Source organism: Gossypium hirsutum, chromosome D09 (genome assembly GCF_007990345.1).
Source record: "Gossypium hirsutum isolate 1008001.06 chromosome D09, Gossypium_hirsutum_v2.1, whole genome shotgun sequence".
Taxonomy (NCBI): domain Eukaryota; kingdom Viridiplantae; phylum Streptophyta; class Magnoliopsida; order Malvales; family Malvaceae; genus Gossypium; species Gossypium hirsutum.
The window spans coordinates 49,599,616-49,622,658 of record NC_053445.1 but is presented as its reverse complement, the minus strand read 5'-3'; the positions used below and the strand labels follow the sequence as shown (position 1 = coordinate 49,622,658).

At 33.7% G+C, this 23,043-nt stretch overlaps 5 protein-coding genes across 6 annotated transcripts; 3 read left to right on the top strand and 2 right to left on the bottom strand.

Annotated features, from left to right (window-relative positions):
- Positions 1 to 342: 342 nt before the first annotated feature.
- Positions 343 to 4,895, top strand: LOC107890652 (acid beta-fructofuranosidase). 2 transcript variants are annotated; one of them, XM_016815179.2, is made up of 6 exons: positions 343 to 802; positions 1,019 to 1,027; positions 2,892 to 3,748; positions 3,827 to 4,227; positions 4,300 to 4,387; positions 4,500 to 4,895. In XM_016815179.2, exons 1-6 carry the CDS (start codon positions 412 to 414, stop codon positions 4,692 to 4,694), a joined length of 1,941 nt encoding a protein of 646 aa, XP_016670668.1. In that variant the 5' UTR covers positions 343 to 411; the 3' UTR covers positions 4,695 to 4,895. The 2 variants fall into 2 exon arrangements, with proteins under 2 accessions (XP_016670668.1, XP_016670669.1); XM_016815180.2 differs by lacking the exon at positions 1,019 to 1,027.
- A 1,723-nt stretch (positions 4,896 to 6,618) lies between these two features.
- On the top strand, positions 6,619 to 10,316 carry LOC107890654 (monocopper oxidase-like protein SKU5). The gene is made up of 9 exons (XM_016815181.2): positions 6,619 to 7,120; positions 7,352 to 7,461; positions 7,545 to 7,815; positions 7,922 to 8,060; positions 8,445 to 8,811; positions 8,956 to 9,321; positions 9,415 to 9,493; positions 9,609 to 9,808; positions 9,922 to 10,316. The coding sequence occupies exons 1-9, from the start codon at positions 6,980 to 6,982 to the stop codon at positions 10,028 to 10,030; spliced, it is 1,782 nt and encodes a 593-aa protein (XP_016670670.2). The 5' UTR covers positions 6,619 to 6,979; the 3' UTR covers positions 10,031 to 10,316.
- Positions 10,317 to 10,366: 50 nt separating this feature from the next.
- LOC107890656 (auxin-responsive protein SAUR36) lies at positions 10,367 to 12,011 on the top strand. The gene has a single exon (XM_016815183.2). It carries the CDS (start codon positions 11,315 to 11,317, stop codon positions 11,804 to 11,806), a length of 492 nt encoding a protein of 163 aa, XP_016670672.1. The 5' UTR covers positions 10,367 to 11,314; the 3' UTR covers positions 11,807 to 12,011.
- A 428-nt stretch (positions 12,012 to 12,439) lies between these two features.
- On the bottom strand, positions 12,440 to 15,680 carry LOC107890655 (hsp70-Hsp90 organizing protein 3). Its single transcript, XM_016815182.2, has 7 exons — positions 14,626 to 15,680; positions 13,748 to 14,036; positions 13,432 to 13,517; positions 13,119 to 13,342; positions 12,963 to 13,029; positions 12,813 to 12,872; positions 12,440 to 12,704 (listed from the first exon to the last, which is right to left on the bottom strand). Exons 1-7 carry the CDS (start codon positions 15,526 to 15,528, stop codon positions 12,591 to 12,593), a joined length of 1,743 nt encoding a protein of 580 aa, XP_016670671.1. The 5' UTR covers positions 15,529 to 15,680; the 3' UTR covers positions 12,440 to 12,590.
- Positions 15,681 to 17,100: 1,420 nt separating this feature from the next.
- On the bottom strand, positions 17,101 to 17,418 carry LOC107892453 (pectinesterase inhibitor 11). Its single transcript, XM_016817534.1, has one exon. It carries the CDS (start codon positions 17,416 to 17,418, stop codon positions 17,101 to 17,103), a length of 318 nt encoding a protein of 105 aa, XP_016673023.1.
- Between the last annotated feature and the right edge of the window lie 5,625 nt (positions 17,419 to 23,043).

The following is a 23,043-nucleotide window of genomic DNA, read 5'->3' as shown; positions in this document are numbered from 1 at the left end:
TATTGTTGATACACGTCATCTATCATGCTCAATTATTAGCATAAATCCAAATCATTAAAATTTCCTGTCGGAATAGATTATTAAGCTACGGAAATCTGAAACAACATACACTCGACTTGTACAATATCTGTCTTTGTCGACAACATTTGCAAGGATCATTAGCATAACACAATATGATCTTAATTACTTGTTTTGTTTATAAATAATTAAATAAATATTGATCCAGTTTCCCACAAAATAATCAAGTCATAATTATTTGGTAAATTTCAGGAACATTAATGACCCCACAAACCTCGTTTGCTCATCCAAGCATTTCGTATATAATAGCAATGAGAAGTGAGGCCAAAACATAGCACATTTGTTAAGCCTTTTTCTCTTAGTTCTCTCATCTTTTTCGAGTTACGTTTAAAAATGGCGGATATCAGTCCATTGCTTCCGGTTTCCAGCTCCGATGGATCATCCGATCTGACGGGTCAGGCTACCTGCCGGAGACCCATCAAAGTGGTGGTTTCGATATTTTTCGGGTTGTTAACGGTTGGCTTGTTTGCTGCATTGTTGATTAGAAACAATGGGTCAGTTGATTATGTTGACGTGCATGAAAATGAACGTGGTTCATTGGCTTCGATGGCCTTCGAGAAGGCTGAGAATTTAAAGCCGGTTTCACGTGGCCTGGCTGCCGGGGTATCGGAGAAATCAAACTGGGTTTTTGGCGGCGATTTACCGGACCATCCATGGAACAATAGCATGTTATCATGGCAAAGAACAGCTTTTCACTTTCAACCTGAAAAGAATTGGATGAATGGTAAGGAAGAAAAATACAGTTCCATTGCTTCTTTTTTGTTTTTAGATTCTTTGATACTTTCGTAAACTTTGTTGATACTAATATAAAGTATAGATTATTTTTAAATATTAATTTTACTAGTTATATAGGCTGATTTTTACATAATATTTTTGGGGGTATGGCTGGGTGCTTTTACATTGCTGCTCTAACGTGGGAATCTGGTTCGTGCTGCTTCAGATCCTAATGGTAAGCTCCCTGTAATTAATATGTTTTTATCACATTTTTTATTTTAAAAATATTTATATTTTAAATTATGAATAAGATAAAAGGGTTTTTTACATAAATAATACAAAAAATTTAAAAAAATATACCAAAATAATACAACCATTTTATTATGTACCAAAATGGTACAAACAGAAAAAAAAACCTGATCAAGGGTCTGCCACAGGCGGCATCAAAGGTGCCACTGCCACAGGCGGCACCTGTGTCATATTTTCCTAGAACTCCCCAATTTAATTATTTTTTGTATATTTTTTAAAAATAAGGTATTTTTTAAAAAAAATAATGGATTATCTTGTTATTATGTTTTTTTTGTATATTTTTTGTTGTTTTTTGTTGTTAGTTTAGTTATTATTGTTAGTTATTAGGATTAATAAAAATCCTAATTATTATTTTAGTTAGTATTATTATTGTTAGTTTTTAGGGTTTAATTATTAATAATTATTATTATTGTTAATATCAATCGAGCCATTGCGATGCCTGCAAGTTCAAAACAAATTTTTGTCTTTAATTTCAATGTATTTTTCTGATTTTCTGATTTTTCTTATTTTCGGATTTTATTACTTTCAAAAAAATACTATTTTTGTATTTTATTATTTTTTATTATTTTAGTACATAATGTTTGAAATATATTATTTTAGTGTGTTTTTTATATAAATTTAGTAAAAAACCCTTATTTTGGCCATTTGTTCTTATTTTTCTTATTTTCGAATTTTATTACTTTCAAAAAATATACTATTTTCGTATTTTATTATTTATATTATTTTAGTACATAAAGTTTGAAATGTATTAATTTAGTGTGTGTTTTATATAAATTTAGTAAAAAACTATTATTTTGGTCATTTGTTCGTATTTTTCTTATTTTCGGATTTTATTACTTTCAAAAAACATACTAACTAAAATAATAATTAGGGTTTTTATTAATCCTAATAACTAACAATAATAACTAAACTAACAACAAAAAATAAAAAAAATATACAAAAAAACATAATAACAAGATAATCCATTTTTTTTAAAATACCTTTTTTTTTTAAATATACAACAAATAATTAAATTGGGGAGTCCCAGGAAAACATGGCACAGGTGCCGCCTGTGGCAGTAGCACCTTTGGTGCTGCCTCTGCCACTGGGACCTTTGGTGTTGCCTATGGCAGACCCTCGACAAGGTTTTTTTTTGTACCATTTTGGTACATAATAAAATGGTTGTATTATTTTGATATTTTTAAATTTTTTTTGTATTATTTAGGTTTTTTTTTTTAGTTAGCAGCCACTTTATGGTATTTTGCCACTGATTGATTGAATGGTAGTATGGTTGATTAGATACTGGTTTTTAGTCAAAACCAGATTCGAAAATATTCTCAATAATTCATATTTCTATTTTGATCATCTGGGGCCCACCCTTTATCTGTAATCTTTATTTCTTTTGATATAAGTTATATAGGAGAATTATAAATTAGATTTTTTATATATAATTTTTAATTTTTTTAATTAGATTTAATTTTTTTTAAGAAGGAATTAGGAGATAAAATTTGATTTGTCATCCTCTTACTAGATTTTAATTATAACTTTTTGAAAATTTAAAATAATAATATAGATAAACTTAAAATAAGCTTAGCTAAGTGATTACGAATATGAGCCTAATAGTAAAATTTGAAAAGTATATTTAGAATCGAATTTGATTTCAGTAAATATAAATGATCTCCTCTACCTATATTGCAACATATTTATGTAATTTCATACAAATGGTATGTTCCATTAAAAAAATAACAGAAAAGTGATAAAAGAATGGACTAATTTATGATTTTTTAACATAAGATTGGTAAACAAAACAGGTCCATTATTCTACAAGGGGTGGTATCATTTGTTCTATCAGTACAACCCAAACGCTGCCGTTTGGGGCCACATAGTTTGGGGCCATGCTGTATCCAAAGATTTGATCCATTGGCTTCACCTCCCATTAGCAATGGCTGCCGATCAGTGGTACGACAAAAATGGTGTCTGGACAGGTTCTGCAACCATCCTCCATGATGGTAAAATTGTTATGCTTTATACAGGGTCCACCACCGAGGGTGTTCAAGTTCAAAACCTAGCTTATCCAGCCGACCAATACGATCCGCTCCTCGTCCATTGGGTCAAGTACCCTCGGAACCCGGTTCTGGTCCCACCACCGGGCATCGGTCCCAATGATTTCCGCGATCCGACCACCGCCTGGTTAACCTCCGAAGGCAAATGGCGGATTACCATAGGGTCCAAGATCAATAAAACTGGCATAGCTTTGGTGTATGATACTAAGGACTTCATAAACTACGAGATGTTAGATGGGTTACTTCATGCTGTGCCTGGCACTGGCATGTGGGAATGTGTGGATTTCTTCCCTGTTTCGGAAACCGAAAACAATGGCTTGGAGACGTCCATTAATGGACCTGGAGTTAAGCATGTGGTGAAAGCAAGTCTGGATGATGACAGACATGATTACTATGCCATTGGGACTTATAATGATCGCAATGGTACATGGATTCCAGACCGTCCCAACATCGATGTTGGTATCGGATTAAGGTACGATTATGGGATATACTATGCTGCCAAGACTTTCTATGATCAAAACAAGAAGAGAAGAGTGTTGTGGGGTTGGATTGGCGAATCCGATAGTGAGGCAGCAGATGTGAAAAAAGGATGGGCATCTGTTCAGGTAATTAAACGTCAATTAAAACCCAGATTTCTTCATTTACAGAACATGTTTATAATGTAACTATTTTAACTTAAACAGAGCATTCCGAGGATGATTTTGTTCGATAAGAAGACCGGAACTCATCTGCTTCAATGGCCAGTGGAAGAAATAGATAGTTTAAGGTTGAAAGGCAAAGAATTTAACCAAGTGAGAATCCAGGCAGGATCTGTCGTTCCTCTAGATATTGATTCAGCAACACAGTTGGATATCATAGCTGAGTTCAAGATCGATAGCGATGCTTTGGAGAAAGCAACCGGGTCGTCCGATGCATCGTTTGACTGCGCGACCAGCGGTGGAGCTGCCGAGCGTGGTGCATTGGGACCATTTGGTCTGTTGGTGCTTGCAGACGAGAGGCTGAGGGAGCAGACTCCTGTGTATTTCTACATGACAAAAGGATCCAATGGCAATCTGAAGACATTCTTTTGCAACGATCAATCTCGGTATGTTTGGTGTTTGAGTCGGTTTTTTATAAATGTAGGAGCCAAGAACTTAACGATGATGTCTTGTTGCAGATCATCTAAAGCATCCGATGTTGATAAACACATATATGGGAGCTTGGTTCCTGTTCTGAGAGGCGAAAATTTATCCATCAGAATATTGGTGAGTTTTTAACTTCCCTCCATCATCGATGCAGGCGGATGTTTTTTAAACCGAACCGACCGAAGAGTGAATGAAGATGAAAATGGAATGTAATGTAATGTTGTGGGTGCAGGTGGATCATTCGATAATCGAAAGCTTTGGACAAGGAGGAAGAACAGTGATTACATCAAGGGTTTATCCGACAAAAGCGATATATGGAGCAGCTAAAGTGTTTTTATTCAACAATGCAACGGAACTCAATGTAACTGCTTCACTTAAGATATGGCAGATGAACTCTGCATTTATTCAGCCATATCCAAATTTATGAACATTTCCAATACTCCCAAGAGAGAGAGAGAGAGAAAAGCCAACTTATGCAAACATCCTCGGCCACTGTCTCAAAGCTTAATTAGCAGCCATGTTTGGTTGCCATTTTAGCACCCTTAGCCTAGCTTAACCTTTCTTTCCCGCCTGTAAAATATTTTTATTCTTATAATAGATTCCGTTAGTTGCTTTTCATGTTCTTCAATCATCTTCTTGATATGCTAACAACATAATTAAAGCACAACAAATTGGAGCATAGTGGATCGTAGAGTTCTCCGTGGAACGGGTAACCCGGTCCAGCCCAAATATCCGCATAAAAATATAAGTTTAGGCAAAAAATAATGTTCGTTTAGAAAATGAATTAGGTCTCAGGTAAGATTTTTTTGGTTCCGAGGCCCGAATTTGCAATAAAAAATATCCTGTTGTTTTGTCATGTTTTGCACATGTTTTCTCACCTTTTATCAGTGTTTTGCTACCATTTTATTATTATGTTGTTATTATTTTGCTACCTTTTAACACTTGTTTCATTGTTAATTTTGCTACTATTTTATAAGTATTTGATGTTAAGTTGCACTTATTTTAATGTAATTTAAGTACAAATACTTTTTTAATTTATTTTCAATTTATTAAAATTATTTATTTTAATATTTTTAGTATATTTGGTGTATTATATTTTTAAAATGTTTATATAAAAATTAAAAATTTTAAAAAAAATAATACGATTGGGCTAAATTAGGCAAAAATTTTAATTTTTTTATTTGAGTTAGGCTTGAACAAAAGTTTAGGTCCATTTTCAAGTTGGACCTAGGTCGAGCCTATTAATTATACCATGAACAAATCTAGACAATCGATATTTTACTTAATTTTAAAGCAAATACTAAAACTAGGAAGATTTAAGCGCACGGACGTTATGAGACCAAAGCCTTGCATGAGTGGATTTAAAAGAGATTAAGCAATTCAAGCCCAAACGATCAAAGTATTTGGGCTACCTCAAAAGTGGAAGATCAGCCCATTTCGTTTATTACAACTCTGATTATTGCAGTTCTATTATCCTCTATTTATTCATTTTTCATTTACAGATTTACTAACGTCATTAGTACTTTATCTAGCATCTGTAAAATATTTTAACTAACTTAGAAGTTAAAATTTGTTATAGGATGCTAATAAAATATATAATAACCCAATTCGAGATCCGATCCGATTATCTAACCCGAAATACTCATGATTTAGGTAATCTCAAACACTCCATTTAAGGGGTTTCGACTCTATTTTCCGAACTAAGACACCATTTTTCTCTCCAACTTGATCTCCGTTAATACTATGTATCAGCAAAATTCAAATCCTAAATAACCCTCGCATCAAATTAAAAAGCCCTACCATTTAATCTAATTTTGATTTTTGAATTTTATATTAACAAAATGGTTTTTTTATGGTTTTTAGACATTATTTTATGTTAATAAATTAAATAAAAATAAAATTTAATTCAATTTAGGTGTTGGCCCCATTGATTTGGTAAAATAGCTCTATTGATGTCCCAAATTTGTAAAATAATTAAATGGTATAAATGCTTTACCATCCGAAAATCATAGATTTAGCTTGATTTTCTGCTTCTCGATTTAATTTAACTGTTAACCCTCCCATTTGCACCATTCACAATATTTTATGATTGCAGTAGTTTTTTAAGCAACCGTCAAACGAGGCGTTTATTAGGGAAGAAACTAGCAGCCATTTCAAACCTATTGATTTCACTGAAGAGGGTCCACTCCACATGCCATGATGCACTTTGCAATCATGTTTCACCCCCATCATATGGCTAACAACGCGTAAGCTGTTAAACCCTGTGTTCTTTAAAACCCCTCTTAAGTGTTAGTAATTAGACATGGTTTAATGTTATAATAATAAAAGAAAGACCACATTTTTCCACTTCAATGTTAAGCTCTGAACTGGATACAGGTTGTCACCCTACCTCTCTCTCTCTCTTCCACTAATGAATTGAATGATGGCTAGCGTCCGACAAATCTAATGCTTTTTCTATTATTTCAATCGTAACCAAAGTGCTTCCTTTTTTTTTCACTAAAAAAGAACCCCAAAAAATACCCCAAACCATCAAGCAAAATCATATAGCCGTTTCTTTTGTTGTTTTCTCTCTCTCTCTTAAAGTTTCATCTCTAGAGCCTCTGGTTTCCTCTTCTCCTTCTTTTTGCTTACCAGATAATGTAAAAGAATATAACAAAGCTTTTCCCATTTATAAACCCAAAAGGAGTTTTTTTTTCTTGTCCTTGAAAAAGAATGGCTTTGAGTAGGTTCTGGGGTTGGTTTCTTATCCACATTGCTCTGTTTTTAAGCTTGTGTTATGCTGAGGATCCATTTGTTTTCTATGATTTTGAGGTCACTTACATCACTGCTTCTCCTTTGGGTGTTCCCCAACAGGTATGCTCTTTTCTTTAGCTAATTTTCCTTAGTTTTCATAACTGAGAAAATGGGTTGCTTTTAAACAGCTTTAAAAGTTTCAACTTTTAGCTTCAGATCTACAAAAGGAAAAAAAAAGTAGCTCCTTTTTTACTTGAACTTTGCATAGCTTCTGAGATTTTAAGTAAGCTTTTTTAGACTAATGTTGTGGATCTACTATTAATGGTTTCTTTATCTGCATTTACTTTGTAGGTTATTGCTATAAATAACAAGTTCCCTGGCCCTACTATCAATTCAACTACTAACAACAATGTCGTCATCAATGTTCGAAACAAATTGGACGAAAGTTTACTTATGCATTGGTAAGATCTTACTTAATTTGCACTCAAAAAAATCAAAATACAAAGATAGATGATTTAGCTGAATCTTTGGGTGTTATTTTTAGGTCTGGGATTCAACAGAGGCGTAGTTCATGGCAAGATGGAGTTCTTGGCACTAATTGTCCAATTCCTCCTAAGTGGAATTGGACTTACCAGTTCCAAGTTAAGGACCAAGTTGGGAGTTTCTTTTATTTCCCATCACTGCATTTTCAGAGGGCAGCTGGTGGTTTTGGTAGCTTTATTATCAACAATAGACCTATAATTCCTATTCCTTTTGACACTCCTGATGGGGACATTGTCATTTTGATTGGTGATTGGTACACGCGAAATCACACGGTTAGTGAAGTTACTGGATATATATATATGTGTATTTGGCTTTGAGGTTGTATTTTTGGGTGTAGGATTATAATGTGTCTGATGAGGGGATACCTTTGGATTGCAGGCTTTGAGAAAGGCACTTGATGCCGGAAAAGGTCTAGGGATGCCAGATGGAGTTCTTATTAATGGCAAAGGTCCTTACCGATATAATGATACTCTTGTACCTGATGGTATCGAGTATGAAACGATTAACGTCCATCCAGGTGGTTATTTCTTGCAATGCATTGTTTAGTTATGACTTATGATGATTTGCTTAACTGATACTCATTTCTATTGTGTTATTCCGGTTGCTTGTGTAATTAGAACTTAGTGACCAAAAAAATGGAATTAATTCCAGGAAATGGAATTTAGGAGTAATTTGCATCTATTTATCCTACTGGAGTTGTATTTTAGATATTAATGAACTTTAATTGCGGAGTGTTAGGTTATTTATACTTCAGTCATAATACTTGTACCTGAGTATCAAGATCTGTTGACCCTCAAATTTTATACGTTGGAGTATTGGATGGTTAGTTAGTGGCATTCATACATATAATAACTCACTGGAATTCGTTATTACTATAACATTACATTATTATGTTGGTCAGGGAAAACTTATCGCCTTCGAGTTCACAACGTGGGAATATCGACCTCCTTGAATTTCAGGATTCAGAGCCATAATTTACTTCTTGCGGAGAGTGAGGGATCATATACGGTGCAGCAGAACTACACTAGCTTAGACATACATGTAGGGCAGTCATATTCGTTTCTGCTAACCACGGATCAGAATGCAAGTAGCGATTACTACATTGTAGCAAGTGCCAGGTTTGTGAATGAATCGCAGTGGAAACGAGTTACCGGTGTTGCCATTTTGCGTTATTCTAATTCGAAAGGAAAGGCATCCGGTCCCCTCCCTGATCCACCGCAGGATGAATTCGACAAAACCTTTTCAATGAACCAAGCTAGATCTATCAGGTTCACTCTCATTGTGGTTTGAGTGCATGAGCACATTTTTCACACTTCAAACATTTTGCTTGTAATGCATGCCTTGTTATAAACAAATTATATTTACACTTTAGTCGGTTGCACAGTCTTAGTTTCTCTGCTTAAATAATGCAGATGGAATGTATCTGCCAGTGGTGCTCGCCCGAACCCACAGGGATCGTTTAGATATGGTTCGATTAATGTGACTGAAGTTTACGTCTTGAGAAACAAACCACCAGAGACTATTGATGGGAAAAGACGAGCGACACTCAGTGGGATATCCTTTGTCAATCCTGCTACACCAATCCGGCTTGTTGACCAGTATAAGATTAAAGGAGTATATAAGCTTGATTTTCCCAATAAACCACTTACAGAGCCACCTAAAATGGAAACATCTGTTATTAATGGGACTTATAGGGGATTTATGGAAGTCATCCTACAGAACAATGACACTAAGATGCATACTTATCACATGAGTGGATATGCATTTTTCGTTGTCGGGTAGGAATTTGTTTCCTTGACACATCATCATGTGTATATGTATCCGTATGCACTATGATTTTAACACTAAATTTATCAATTATCTTGTTGCAGAATGGATTATGGTGAGTGGTCGGAGAATAGCAGGGGCACATATAATAAGTGGGACGGGATTGCCCGCTCCACAACACAGGTAGGTCATAGGAGATATGTGGTTCTAAGGCTTGCGCAAGTTCAGTATTTTTTTCCATTTGACATAATAGTCTGGACCTGCGACCAACAATGCCTACTGATATCCCTCTTTGTAGGTTTATCCTGGTGCATGGACTGCAATCTTGATATCACTTGACAATGTCGGAGTCTGGAACCTTAGAACTGAAAACCTCGACTCATGGTATCTTGGTCAAGAAACATATGTCAGGGTTGTCAATCCCGAGGCTACAAACAAAACTGAGTTGCCTATGCCTGACAATGCCCTCTTTTGCGGTGCCCTAAGCAAGTTACAAAAGTAAGCAAAATGAGTCCATTATCTTCTGAAAAGTTTTCTTCTCCAAGTTAGCTTTTAAAAAGAAAAATAATCGATGACGGCTAGTTACAAATTCTACTTGGTGTCCTTTTCAGGCCGCAGGATGTATCATCATCATTGGCAACATCAATCATAGAGGGTAGATCAAAACTGTTCTTTACAGTGCTGATGATTTCCTCGACCCTTTTCCTCGTTTCCCGCTAGGTGCTTTTCTTTCGGGGGTGGTCTGTGCTTGTCCGAACACGTGCTTCACACGTAAGGTTTGTGTTTGTATGTTTAGGCGTGCGGGTGTAGTGTTGTTGATATGAATCTTTGGTGATTTTGATAAGTTCTATTAATTTTTTTTTCCTTTTTTGGGTTTTGGTTCAGAATGTTGTTAATGCATTGCATCAAGGGTTTCCTTGTTTAATTTATTGGGAGCATACCATTCTTTTAGTACCTATAATTTATGTACTGATGACAATGCATCAAATTTAACCTCATTTCTCTATTTATTCTTTCATGCTCTTCTGCAAATGCCATCTATATCACCTTGTTTTTACACTTTCTCTTAAGTTCTCTCATACACATATATGAATATGTACATGCATAGTATAAATATATGCAAATGCCATCTATACCAGCATGGTATGGCCTATTAAGGACTTGGCTAGATTCGGGTTGACAATATCCAAGAGGTCTACGGGACATGAGCCATGCTAGCACGGTCCATTAAATAATGATGTTGGATTGTTACGGTCCATTAACATATAGGCTGATTCTTTAATGGACCATGTTTCTATCGTTTCAAATTTATTATTTTTAATTTTTTTCACATAATAAATATATATATTAATCTACTTAAGATATGAACATAGCTTTAAGTTAGAATCTCTAGCTTTAGGTTGGGCCATTTATGGATTTCAAATATGTGGGAAAAAGGAAACACTTTTGCTTTAATGAAAGGAAAACAAAAGGTGTGCGGGTGGTAAAGGAATAGGATCTTATCAATTAGTGCATTTGGTCCATTATTCCATTATTATTATTATGCCATATTTTCAATGTGGTCAGTCGAAATACATCAATAATAAAAATATTAAATTACATCAAACAGTACAGGGACTGATAGTAGAATTGGACCCTATAATTAAATTTCCGTGTGGAGTTAGAGCCGCATTTCGAGTTTCGACCGTGTGCCCGGTACGGACCACCGACCAAAGTCTGCATCACTCGTTGTTCTTACATATTATTTTAACATTAACTAAAGTCTCTCCAATAAATAAACAGCTCTCTTATCGTCCGATAATCGAACCTTTTTCTCTTTTGAACTCAAAATTCTTCAGAGAAAAGCGTCGAAACAGAGGCATTCTTTTGCTACGAGACCCATTTCTGAAAACCGACACCATTAACAAATCCGACAACAACCCGGTTCTTGGTTTCAGATTTGAACACTAACCATTTCATTATTATTTTCGTTTTTTTTTCTAACCCCGAAAAACAAAAAAGAAGATGAAGAAAATTAGAGGGTTCAAGCTTGGAAGTAAGCTAGTGAAAGTTTTCAAATGGATAATCCGACCCGGAAGTAGAAATTATAGGAGCAGTTTCTTGAGACCTCGGATCAGATGCTGCAACCTGTTATCTCGAATCTGCTCTTTTGCCCGGTTTCTTCGATGTCGAACGACGGGGCTCTGTAATTCGGATTCGGGTCCGGGGTATGTCCGATTGGGTGAGGAGGGAATGGAGAGAGTTGGCGGGGTACCGAAGGGGCATGTTGCGGTGTACGTGGAGGAATCAGGAGGTGACAAGAGGAGGGTGGTGGTGCCTGTTATTTATTTTAACCACCCGCTGTTTGAAGAGCTGTTGAAGGAGTCGGAGCAGATTTACGGGTTCAATCGATCGGGAGGTATCACATTGGCTTGTAGGATTTCGGAGTTTGAGAAGGTTAAGATGAGAATTGCCGATTGGGACCATTGCCGACGCAGAAAACATCGTGGCTGTTAATGTAATCTTTCACTGTTGTTTTCATCATTAAGTAAACCTTTGTGAATGTAGGTTCTTTGGCATAGTCTTACGAGAATCATTGCATGAAATTGCATCATAGAATATTAATTTTTTTTCACGCTGATGAATCCTTAGCTTAAGGATAAGTTACTTCTGCTATAGTTACAACTTGTAATTTCAAAAAGTTTATACATCCAAGTTCATCTGATCAACAGTTCATACCAATTAGCCAAAATTTCATAAGTGATGTATTTTGTATCCTGTTGTTATCAACAGCATTAAACATACATAAAAAGAAACTGAAATGTTTTGTAGCAATCCATGCCAATCAACTAAAATTCATGAATTAGTAATGCATTTTTAAATAAAGTCGTAATTTAATAATAATAATATTAATATTAATGGTAAATATTAAAATTCAAAATTCAAATTAATTCCCTTACCACGTAAAATTCAAATATTTCAACCTTTAAAGGTTAAAATGTGATTCATATTCTGAATCTAGATCTTGGGAATATCATACATATTGCAACTTTAGGGTAAGTTTCACCTGCTATAGAATATATATTGAGATATACACGCATATATTTTTTAAAACCTGAAAATCAATGATATAATAGAATCCAGCGACAGTTTTGACGGCTCAAAAACAAACCATTTAAATAACAGGCAACTATTGAACATTTCCAGCAGGAACTACTTTTATGAACAATCCATTCAAGTTCAACCGACAAAATGGGAAAAAGGATAAAAAGAAGAAAAAAGTTGAAATTTTGGTTCCAGTTTATCTCAGTTGGACAATACCAGCAGTGACCAGCTTTTGAATCTTGTTCATCACCATAGGATTCTTGGTGTGCTCCTGCGCTGCCTTTGGGTTCTCCTGAAAATCAACCAACACCTGCCCACATCCCAATCTTTCTCAGTTTGACATATAAATAACATGGAATAAAAATACTATCACCTTACAGCTCCTGCGCAGCTAAACTGATATTTTTTCAGTACTTACCTGTCTCATGACTGGATCCGATAGAATGTTTTGAATTTCTGGATCTTGCATTGCCTTGGCCTGCAAAATTCCATCCATTTACATTATCAGGGGCCTCCTAAGCAGCTTTTCAGAACCTAAGCGTACACAGCGGCATAATGAAATACTCACCTGTCTTTCCTTCAATTCTTCAGGGCTGAAATCACCTCGACTAGCTCTGTTAATCTGTTCTACACACCTGGGAAATGATTGAGCGTAACAGATAATTAAACGACACTGCTGAAACAGATACATGAAACCAAAAGCTGGGAGCACAAAGTCATGTACCTTCTAACACCATCAAGCAATTCCTGGTTATTCGGATCATGCTTCAACCCTTCTTGGTATGTTTCTAAAGCTTTGTCATACTCCTTCATGAAGAACTGAACAGCTCCCTTTCTTGTGTAACCCTTTGAAAATGTTGGATCTAGCTCAATGCACTTCTCAGCATCTTTCAATCCCTCAGGCAAAGCGCCCAATTTCGTGTAGCATGCTGCTCTATTGCTGTATGCCTGACAAGGCCAAAATGCATTTCAACAGTCAGTATAATGCTTACTTTTTCGGCATTGGTCACAGACAAACTCGCTAAAACAGAATATACCTTTGGATCTTTGGGGTTTCGTCTCAATGACTCGGTATAATGCTTCACAGCCTCTGGATACTTCTGCTGTTTGAAACTTTCATTCCCTGCATATAAACATTTTTGAGAAGTCAACAGATAAACAAGGTTGGGGACTACTGTTTTTACTGACTACACATTGGCTCGGACCAAACTTGAATGAATACATAATGCAGCAGGATTAAGATATTCTTGCTACTCTAGGAAATACTGGTAGACCAAGACATAAACCAGTAAAAAATAATTAAAGAACTATGAAGGTGCCACTGAAAACTAAACATAAACTCATATCGAATACCTTTCTCACGGTCCTCATCAGCTATCTTTGGATCAAAATATTCTTGCTGCTCTAGTTCTTTCTTGGCTTTTTCAGCATCATTTAGTTTCTTCAACGTGTCAGGATTGCGATGCTCAGTAAGAGCTTTCTGGAAAGTCTCGATGGCTGGTTCATAATCTTTTGAGCATTTCGCCATCTTCACCAAAGCAGTTCCCTTCCTAGTCAAAGCTTTCGCTATCATTTTATAGTCTGCTCTGAGCTCTCTACCTCTTTCAACAGCCTTCTCACAATCCTTAATGCAGTCTTCATACTGCATTCGACAAGGGTAGTAGGCAAGAAAAGGGATTAAAGTTAGATATACACATATAAAAATATATCCTACCACAAACTAAGGGCAGAATTCTCTTATTATGTCTAATGATAATGATTTGACATCTTTCAGAACCGAGAAAATGAATGGAAATCCTCATTTCCCCACCAACTCATGTGGTCTTCTGAAAAACACAGAATGTATCTGTGTATGAACTCAATGATAAATACCAACACAATTAAGCGTATGTTATACACTCTGAACACTTAGCACCGCATGAAGAATATAAACAATCATGCTATCATAAATTCATTCTCTACCATTCAAGATGTTTTTTAATAAATTGAATCAGTATTAGATTGCCTGTAAAAACAGGGAATCATCTTTAGACCTGAAGCTACCTACAGCGAAAATCACTCTGTTAAAAGTAATATGTAGTCGTTAATTATTTTTATACACTGAAATGATATCAGCATGAATGCTAAATCAACCAAAAAATTGACATTTTTATAAAGTTCGTAGCAAAAACTACAACGAAAGAAGTACATTTTATAGTAGCTTCTAAACAAATAGAAATAAATAACCATACCTTGCCCATTTCCAAATAAACAGCAGCCCGATTGGTAATGTATGAAATATCTTCATCATCGATCTCCATTGCTTTGGTGTAATGTTGAATAGCCGTCTCGAAGTCTTTCTTCTTATAAGCAGCATTTCCAGTCTCCTTTTCCTTTAAAGCCTTTTCTTTCTTCTCCTTCTTCTCCTTCTCTTCCGTGATTTCCATCGGTTCTGGTTCTGGTTCAGGCACAGGGTCCGGCTTCTTCGACTCTTGCTTAGCAGGCTGCGACGGCGCCGGAGATGAGTCCGCCTCTGGAACCTCCATGTCATCCCCGCCACCAGCCTTAAACTTAACATTCAACAAAACCCCCAGAGCTTGCATAACTCTCTGGTCTTGCAAATGCTCATTCAATTTGCTAGGATTTCTCTGAATCTCCTGCATCGCTTTAACAAAATCCGGCTGCTGTAAAAAAACCCTAGTAGTCGGATCCGCCGTCAACTTAGCCCACATCTCCGGTCCCTGAAAAGCGTCACCAAATAGATTGGGCGGCGGCGCTGCCCTAGCTCGGGAAGCCGAAGCCGTCGCAGTCGACTGAGCATCGGCCAAGCCGGATTTCAATGCTTCATTGTTAGGATCAATCTCAATACCCTTTTTATAGGCCGAAACAGCGTCTTCGTATTGGTGCAAACCGAGGTGAGCGGCACCGAGCCTGCTGTAACCTTTGGACCAGTCGGGTTTAAGGTCGACGGTTTTCTTAGCGTCGGATAATGCAGCATCGTATTGATGGAGGGAAGCGTAAGCGGCGGAGCGATTAGAATAAAGTACGTGGTTGGTCGGGGAAAGGTTTATAGCTTCGGTGAAGTGTTTGACAGCGGTGTTGAAATCGCCGGAAGAAAAGGCGGCGTTGCCTTTGGCTTTAGCTTCATCGGCCATTGCAAAACAAGTTTAGAAGCTTTGGTTTTGGGGGAGGAATTTGGATTTTTGGGGTTTTGGGTATTTAGAGGACCAAGCAAGAGACTTTGCTGGTTCTGGAATCTTCTTTAGGCCTTTTTTTTCTACTTGGGGTGACGCTAAAATATCATACGACAGCACTTTTTCACCCATCTTTATTTTTTTAATATTATGTATTTTTATTTTATAATTTTATATTATATAGTTTTCATAATTTAATTTTTATTTCGTAAAAAAAAATTAAATTGTTTTATTTTTATAATTTTAATTTTTTAATATTTTATATTTATAAAGACAGGGTTGATAATGTGTAATTTTTGAAGGTGAAATGTATTAATTTTTTAAAAAATAAAATCAATTTTATAGAAAGTGTAAAATATTAGGAATTAAATTTCTTTTTATATCAATCAAAAGAAAGCCAGATTCATATTTTATTTGGTGAATAAGTACATTTTAATAGTTGAATGATTAGAATTTAAAATTCAACCAAAAAAATTCAATGACCAACATGAACCCATTAAAAAACTTGAGTAATTTACCAAAAATTTATCAACTTTGTCATTATTTTAAATGTTTAAAAAGTTATAATTATAAAATATTTTAAAAAATAAAATTATAAAAAAACAACTCAACCATGTTTTATGAAATAAAAATTAAATTATAAAATATAAAATTATAAAACTAAAATATATTAAAAAAAAGTAAATGTGGGTGAAAAAAAGGTGCCACATTTTGGCCTTTTGAATTAAAATATCATTATTTATTATTTTATTTATTTGTATTAAAATATTGTCTTTTTATAGGTGATGTTGCTTGATACATTAATGACACCACTTTTTATTTTTTAAAACAATTCATTCTCGAAAATAATTTGTTTTTCACTCCATTTTCGTAAGTATTATTTTTTTTCATATTATTAATGTAAAAAATCTCGATCTTTTTTTTTCATATCTATGTTAATCGAGCTAAGATTCAATGGGCCGTTTATATTAATTTTTAAAATGTATATTATGTTTACTTTTGTATTTAATATTTTATATGATATTTATTTTATAGAAAATTAAATCTAAACAATTTAATATATATATTTAATGTTGACATATATATTTAATGTTATAGGATATAAATTATCTAATATATAAAAATAAAATAAATATATAAAATAGACAAGGCCAAGAAAAATCTTTTGTCTATTTAATCTAGTCTTTCACAAATCTTAAATGGGAGAGTTAAATCCTTATAATTATCCGAGAGCAACACTATTATAAATGTGAGTGAGTTGAGTTCAAATTATCTCTTGTATGGTTGAGATTATGGCAAGTAGTAACGAGCTGAGTGAGTTAAGTTTAAATCATCCATTTTATTGGGAAGATTATAGATAATTACTTTTTAGACAAAACTCCTTAAATATAGGATTATTTGATTTCAACTAGATAATCTGTTATATACTTTATATTCTAATACGGTAAACTTGAAAGGGAACAGCAAAGTGTCAGCATGCTGGACCTAATATTAGAAGCATTAAAGCAAATAAAGCGTATTAAGATGGATTTGTCAGTTGTGAGCGAAGGCAAAACTCTTAACGAAGGCCAAAGCATTGCTTGTCAAATGTGCGACATTAACGATGCCTTTCCTAATTCCTTTATTCACCTTACCTTTTACATCCATATTAGCCAATCCGTTCTTGCAAGTCTCCTCTTCCTCCAAACCCATGTTAACCCACATCTGAATATCGTTCATTTCAACCTGAATAACATCATTGGAGTCATCTACCCGGACGACGCCGTTGTCTTTGCCCCCCTCGTCCATCACCTTAGTAGACATTTGCAACTTCTGCACTAAATCAGTTAAACCTGCAATGCAATCTACCATGGCTGCCACTTCATTGGGTCTCAACTTATGGATTCTTGACGTGGCTTGGGCTGCAAAAAAGGTTGTATTAAGAGGTGCATGGGCTAATAGCTTAGGGTTACCTTGGATTTTGCTTGCATGGCGTGCTAGAGATTTAAAGCATAAGTCGGGGTAGCTTGTTGCCCTGCAAGGCTTCTTTATGAACTGTTTGCTTTCGTGGTGATTATAGCCATTAGAGGCCGAGCATGGGTTAAAATAGGAAAACAATTGCAGAACAATAACTAGAAATGCTAAAACATAAATTGAAAATTTTCTTCTTCTCTTTTTCTTTTTTGTGTGTGTTGGTACTTCGTGAATTTGGAGACTTAATTTATAGAAAATGTAGAAAACCCTCTTTTTCCAATCAAATCTTAGAAATTAGTAAGATGGTATGATGGGTTTAATGATTCAAGAAATGTAGTAATTTTTCTTTAATTACATATTAATATTTATTTTATAAGATTTTACAATTTGCAAAATATACACAATTGTCAATGTCATGATATCAACTCAAATTTACTAGGTAGATTGAGGTGTGCAAGGCGGAGACTGCGTCGGACAGCGGCAGCGCAAGAAAAAAAAAAGAATGAAGGAGAAAAAAAGGAAAGAAACAGGAAGAAATAAAAGGAAAAATAATAGTAAGAAATATGGTGGGTCCCACGATTTTAAATAAAATATTTTAAAAATCCATGTCATGTAGTTGTTAATGTTTTAATAATAGTTTACCCATAAAAATAATTTAAATTTGCATAATTAATTTGTCCTCTATAAACATATTTAGAGATTAAGTCCATGTTGAATGGATTTATAAATAATTTTTTTACCACTAGTAATAATTTTTTAGTAAACTTAAAAATATTTAACTTTTAATATAAAATATGTTCTCTCGCCAATTTGTGTATCTAAACTATTAATAAAATTCCTGACTGAGTTCCTGACCATCAACTTAGTTAGCAAAATTACAAAAATATCATTTTGTAATTAAAATATGTTATATTATTTAAGGGTATTCTAGTCTTTTAATTTAAAAAGGATTAATAAATTTGTGCATAAAGTGAGATTTGAATCCATACTAACTAAATCAATAAAATTTTAAATTTATCAGTCAACCAAATTAACATATTAATTAATTTTATACATTTTCATTTTGATATGCATAATTTTTTATATCTATCAATTGTATCTATTAATAATGTTGTTAATCAAGTTAGTGTAACAAGTTAATTCAACACTAACTCACAATCGATGGCAACACCATGGTAAACAAATTTAGTGGATTGATGTATTTATGTCTTTAAATTTCGTTTTTTTTTCACAATTTAATCATTTTTTATTTTAAAATCGTATATATTTATTGTGTTATTATGATTAATTAATTTTAAATCATACATTTTATTATTTATTGTGTGTTGTTTTTAAACACACATCTGTATTCTAAATCCGTGGTCTTCATACAGATACGCCTGTGATAGATATAGATAATGTCACTAATTGCGCTGGTGACACTAGTCAACTTGATATTTAATTTTTTTTAAATAGAATTTAAATATTGAATTTTTTTTCACTAACTTGATAATTTTTGACATGTTATAGAAAAATGACAATATTAAAATAAATAATTATAGTACCTTTAATATTATTAGTATAATGTATTTACCTATTTCATTTTTCTTTTACTCACAAGTTAAACTATTTTTTATTTTAATTTTAAACATAGCATATGTTTTGTTATTATTAATAGTTTCAAATCTTAGGTTATATTATTTATTGTATGTTATTTTTAAATACATGGTTTCCACATGCATATATGTGTGATAAAATTTCTAGTATTATATAGAAGTTTTCAGCCGAAGCAAGTCGAGCCTATCTATAATATTAGTATATTTTATATTTGTTTAAATTCGACCCAACTTGAAATATGGATCTAAATTTTTTATTGAAATTCATTCATATTTGTAAATAATTAATACAAACTCGTTTTAGGCTCGCTTATATTATTATTTTTTAAATATATATTATTTTTAATTTTGTATTTAATATTTTATATGATTTTCCTTTTTATCAAAATTTTAAATTTAAACAATTTAACATGTTTTTTAATGATTACATTGTATTGTATTATTATATATTTAATTTTATGTGATATAAATTACTTAATGTATCAAAATAAAATAGTCAATAATCTATTGACCTAGTGGTAAGTGTAACGCCCCTAACCCTTATCCGTCACCGGAACAGGGTTATGAAGCATTACCGAACTTTACGAATTAAATACGGGCATTTTCCAACATTTGTTACACATATTAAGAATCAATCATATAACACTCATATTGTCCCTTAGATGGACCCTCGAGGCCTAATATTCACCTTAGAAGTGAATCAGGACTAAACGGAGTACTCAAGGAATTTTTCCCAAAATCTCAAAAATTTTCTTAGAAGTAGGGGACACACGCCCGTGTGGTCACACCCGTGTCTTAGGCCGTGTGGGCATTTGATATGAGGCACACGTTCGTGTCCCAGCCCGTGTCCTTACCCGTGTAACTCTCTAACTTGGGTCACACGCCTGTGTGCCAGGCCGTGTGGGTAACTAATTTATGAAATTAAGGTGCAGGGGTCATACGGCCAAGCCACATGCCCGTGTGCTAGGACGTGTGAAAATACTTGAGCATTCTGTTTTCTAAATTTTAAAGATGCAGGGGACACACAGCTAAACCACACGCCCATATGCTAGGTCGTTTATCACACACACCTGAGACACACGCCAATGTCTCCGTCCGTGTGAACGAAAATATGTCATTTTAAGGCCACTTTTCTCACCCATTATGATATCACCCTATACACAACATTTTAATACCTCAATACGTCCCAAACAAGCAACTAACTTAAGCCAAATATCACATTTTAAGCATGACATACATCCTAAATACTCAAATACTTAAACTTACCTATTTAATCCATCTCACTGGTTTATCAAAATATAGTACTAGTTACATAAACATACATACAATATATATATCATTCACAACCACAATTCAAATTATATTATTGCCAATTCAACCCTATACATGTCATATAAACCAAAATTTACATTGCAAAAACTACCAGATTAAATTGGATAGTGTAGCTTGATGTGTTGATTCGATCTCCCGGTTACACGTTAATCTACAAAAACATTAAACAACACGAGTAAGCTTAATGAAGCTTAATAAGTTCAATAGGTTAAACATTGATCTTATCGAACGTAATATAATAAATTAAATTGTAAATTAATCATACATTTTTCCCTGTCAAATACAATATAATCAATAAACACACTTCCTTAAGATCAATATCAATAATAATCTATAAATCTTTCAATTCAATCATATAAGTCTCTTACTATTTCTTACTGAATTGAAGAACGACTTACGAATATGAATACATTGTTCTTTTTGTGCCATAGTTCAACTATGGTCTTACACATGCATTGCCATGGCCCTCCCATGGTCTTACATTTGTAGTATCATAACCCAATTATGATCTGATCATCAGAATGCCATAGTCCAGCTATGGTCTTACACATGTATCTATTATGCCATGGTCTAACCATGGTCTTATGTTCAAGGTGTCATAACCCAGTTATGGTCTTTTCATTAAAATGCCATAGCCCAATGGTCTTACATTTAAACACTGTCATGGTCCAACCATGGTCTTATCCGCCAATTCATTCTTTGCCACAAAATGATCGTACTCAATCCTACATTCTACTCATTTTAGACATTTAATTCAATTTTCATACTTTTATAATAATCTTAATTTCAATAACAAAATATGAATAAATACATTATATCATTCTTAAATTAATAAATAATCATGAAAGTTTAACCATATGAACTTACCTGGGTTGGATTGTAAAATTGGTAATAGTTCAGAGACTACTCGACTAATTTTCTTTTTTCTCGTTGATCTATGAGCTCTTGATATGAAGTAAAAATATAAAAACCAGCTTGAGAAGCTCTATAATGGCTGTTTTTGGCTGAGAATTGAAGAAGAATTGCCTAGAAATCTTTAGATTTCTTTTTATTTAAGCTTAATTTCACAAAATTTACAATTTTGCCCTTAAATCATCCCTTATTTACCATTTATGCTATTTAATCACTTTAGCAAGTTTTACACATTTTCAATTTAGTCTTTTTTAATTAATTAACTACTGAAACGATAAAATTTTCTAACGAAACTTTAATACTACTTTAATGACACTCCGTAAATATTTATAAAAATATTTACGGCTTGATTTATAAAATCGAGGTCTCGATACCCCTTTTTCAAAACTAATTAACCTAACAATTCCTTCTAAACTCAAATTACTATTTCATGAATCTTTCTAAAATCACATTTAACTAGTAAATATTAAATAATAAAATTTACGAGCTTACTCATCGGAATTGGTGACTTCAAATCACCGTTTCCGTTAGCACTGAAAATTCAGGCTATTACAGTAAGAGTATTATGTTGTAGGCTAGAATTTGGATTCGGTCCTGAGCAATCTCATTCTTTGCCCCCAACTCTAAAAAAATAAAAAATGGCTTAAATATGTATTTAGCCCATCGAACTTGACACCTTCTCTATCCAATAAAGACACGACAACTGTAATTTTATATATTTATAAAATAAATTTTTAGGGTTAATATGTAGTTTGCCCATTGAACTTTATTTAATTGGTACTTAAATTATTTTTTGTACCTAATTGGTACTTAAACTTGTATTCTGTCACCTAAGTTTGTAGACTCGCACTAACACTGTTAGTTTATGCTAACATGACATTGATGGCCAATTTGATGATTTGATGAATACACTAGCAACTTTTCAATATGTCATGACTCATGTGGTGAGTATAAATTATTTTTTTAAAATATTTAAAATAAAATAATTAATAAAATATAAAATTTTGTTGGGATTCATTCTTAATATGAAAAATTTTATACCATTATTAGGTAAAAAAAAATTGAGATATCAACTAAGCTTTTTTTTTTTGACAAATTGAGCGCCTTTTTTTTTTTACCCATCTTCTTTCTTCGTCAAAAAAGCTTGCCGCTCACCCCTCCGATCTCCATTCAAAAAAGAAACGTCGCGGTCGACTTCTGCTTCGTTTATCTCCTTCACTCCCCCCCATAATATATTTATTTCATCTACTCCCCAATAATTCCTTCTTTTGATATTCTTCATCTTTCTTTTTTTAGCTTCAATTTGATTGTTTCTTTGGTCTGGTTTTAAGTGTTTCTCTCTTCTAACAAACCCTTGAGAAAACTTCACGCTTAATGCTTACTTTTTGGATTCATTCGAAGGCTTTTTTTTTTCTTTCGTTTTTGTTCTAGAGATGGGTTTGATTTCAATTTTTTTGGGGATTTGAAGGGAACTCTCAATTGGGTTTAGCGAATTACTAATTTTTATAGCTCCTTTATGGGTTTGGTTTCAGATTTTTGGAAGATTTTAAGGAACCCACATTGTTCTAGTTTCAAGGATTCAACTCCTTCATCTTCAATGTTCTACAGATTTTGAGATAATGGGCTCAAAAAGATTCTTTTTCTTCGCTTTTCTTTCTTAATCTTTTCTTTGACACCTACTCTT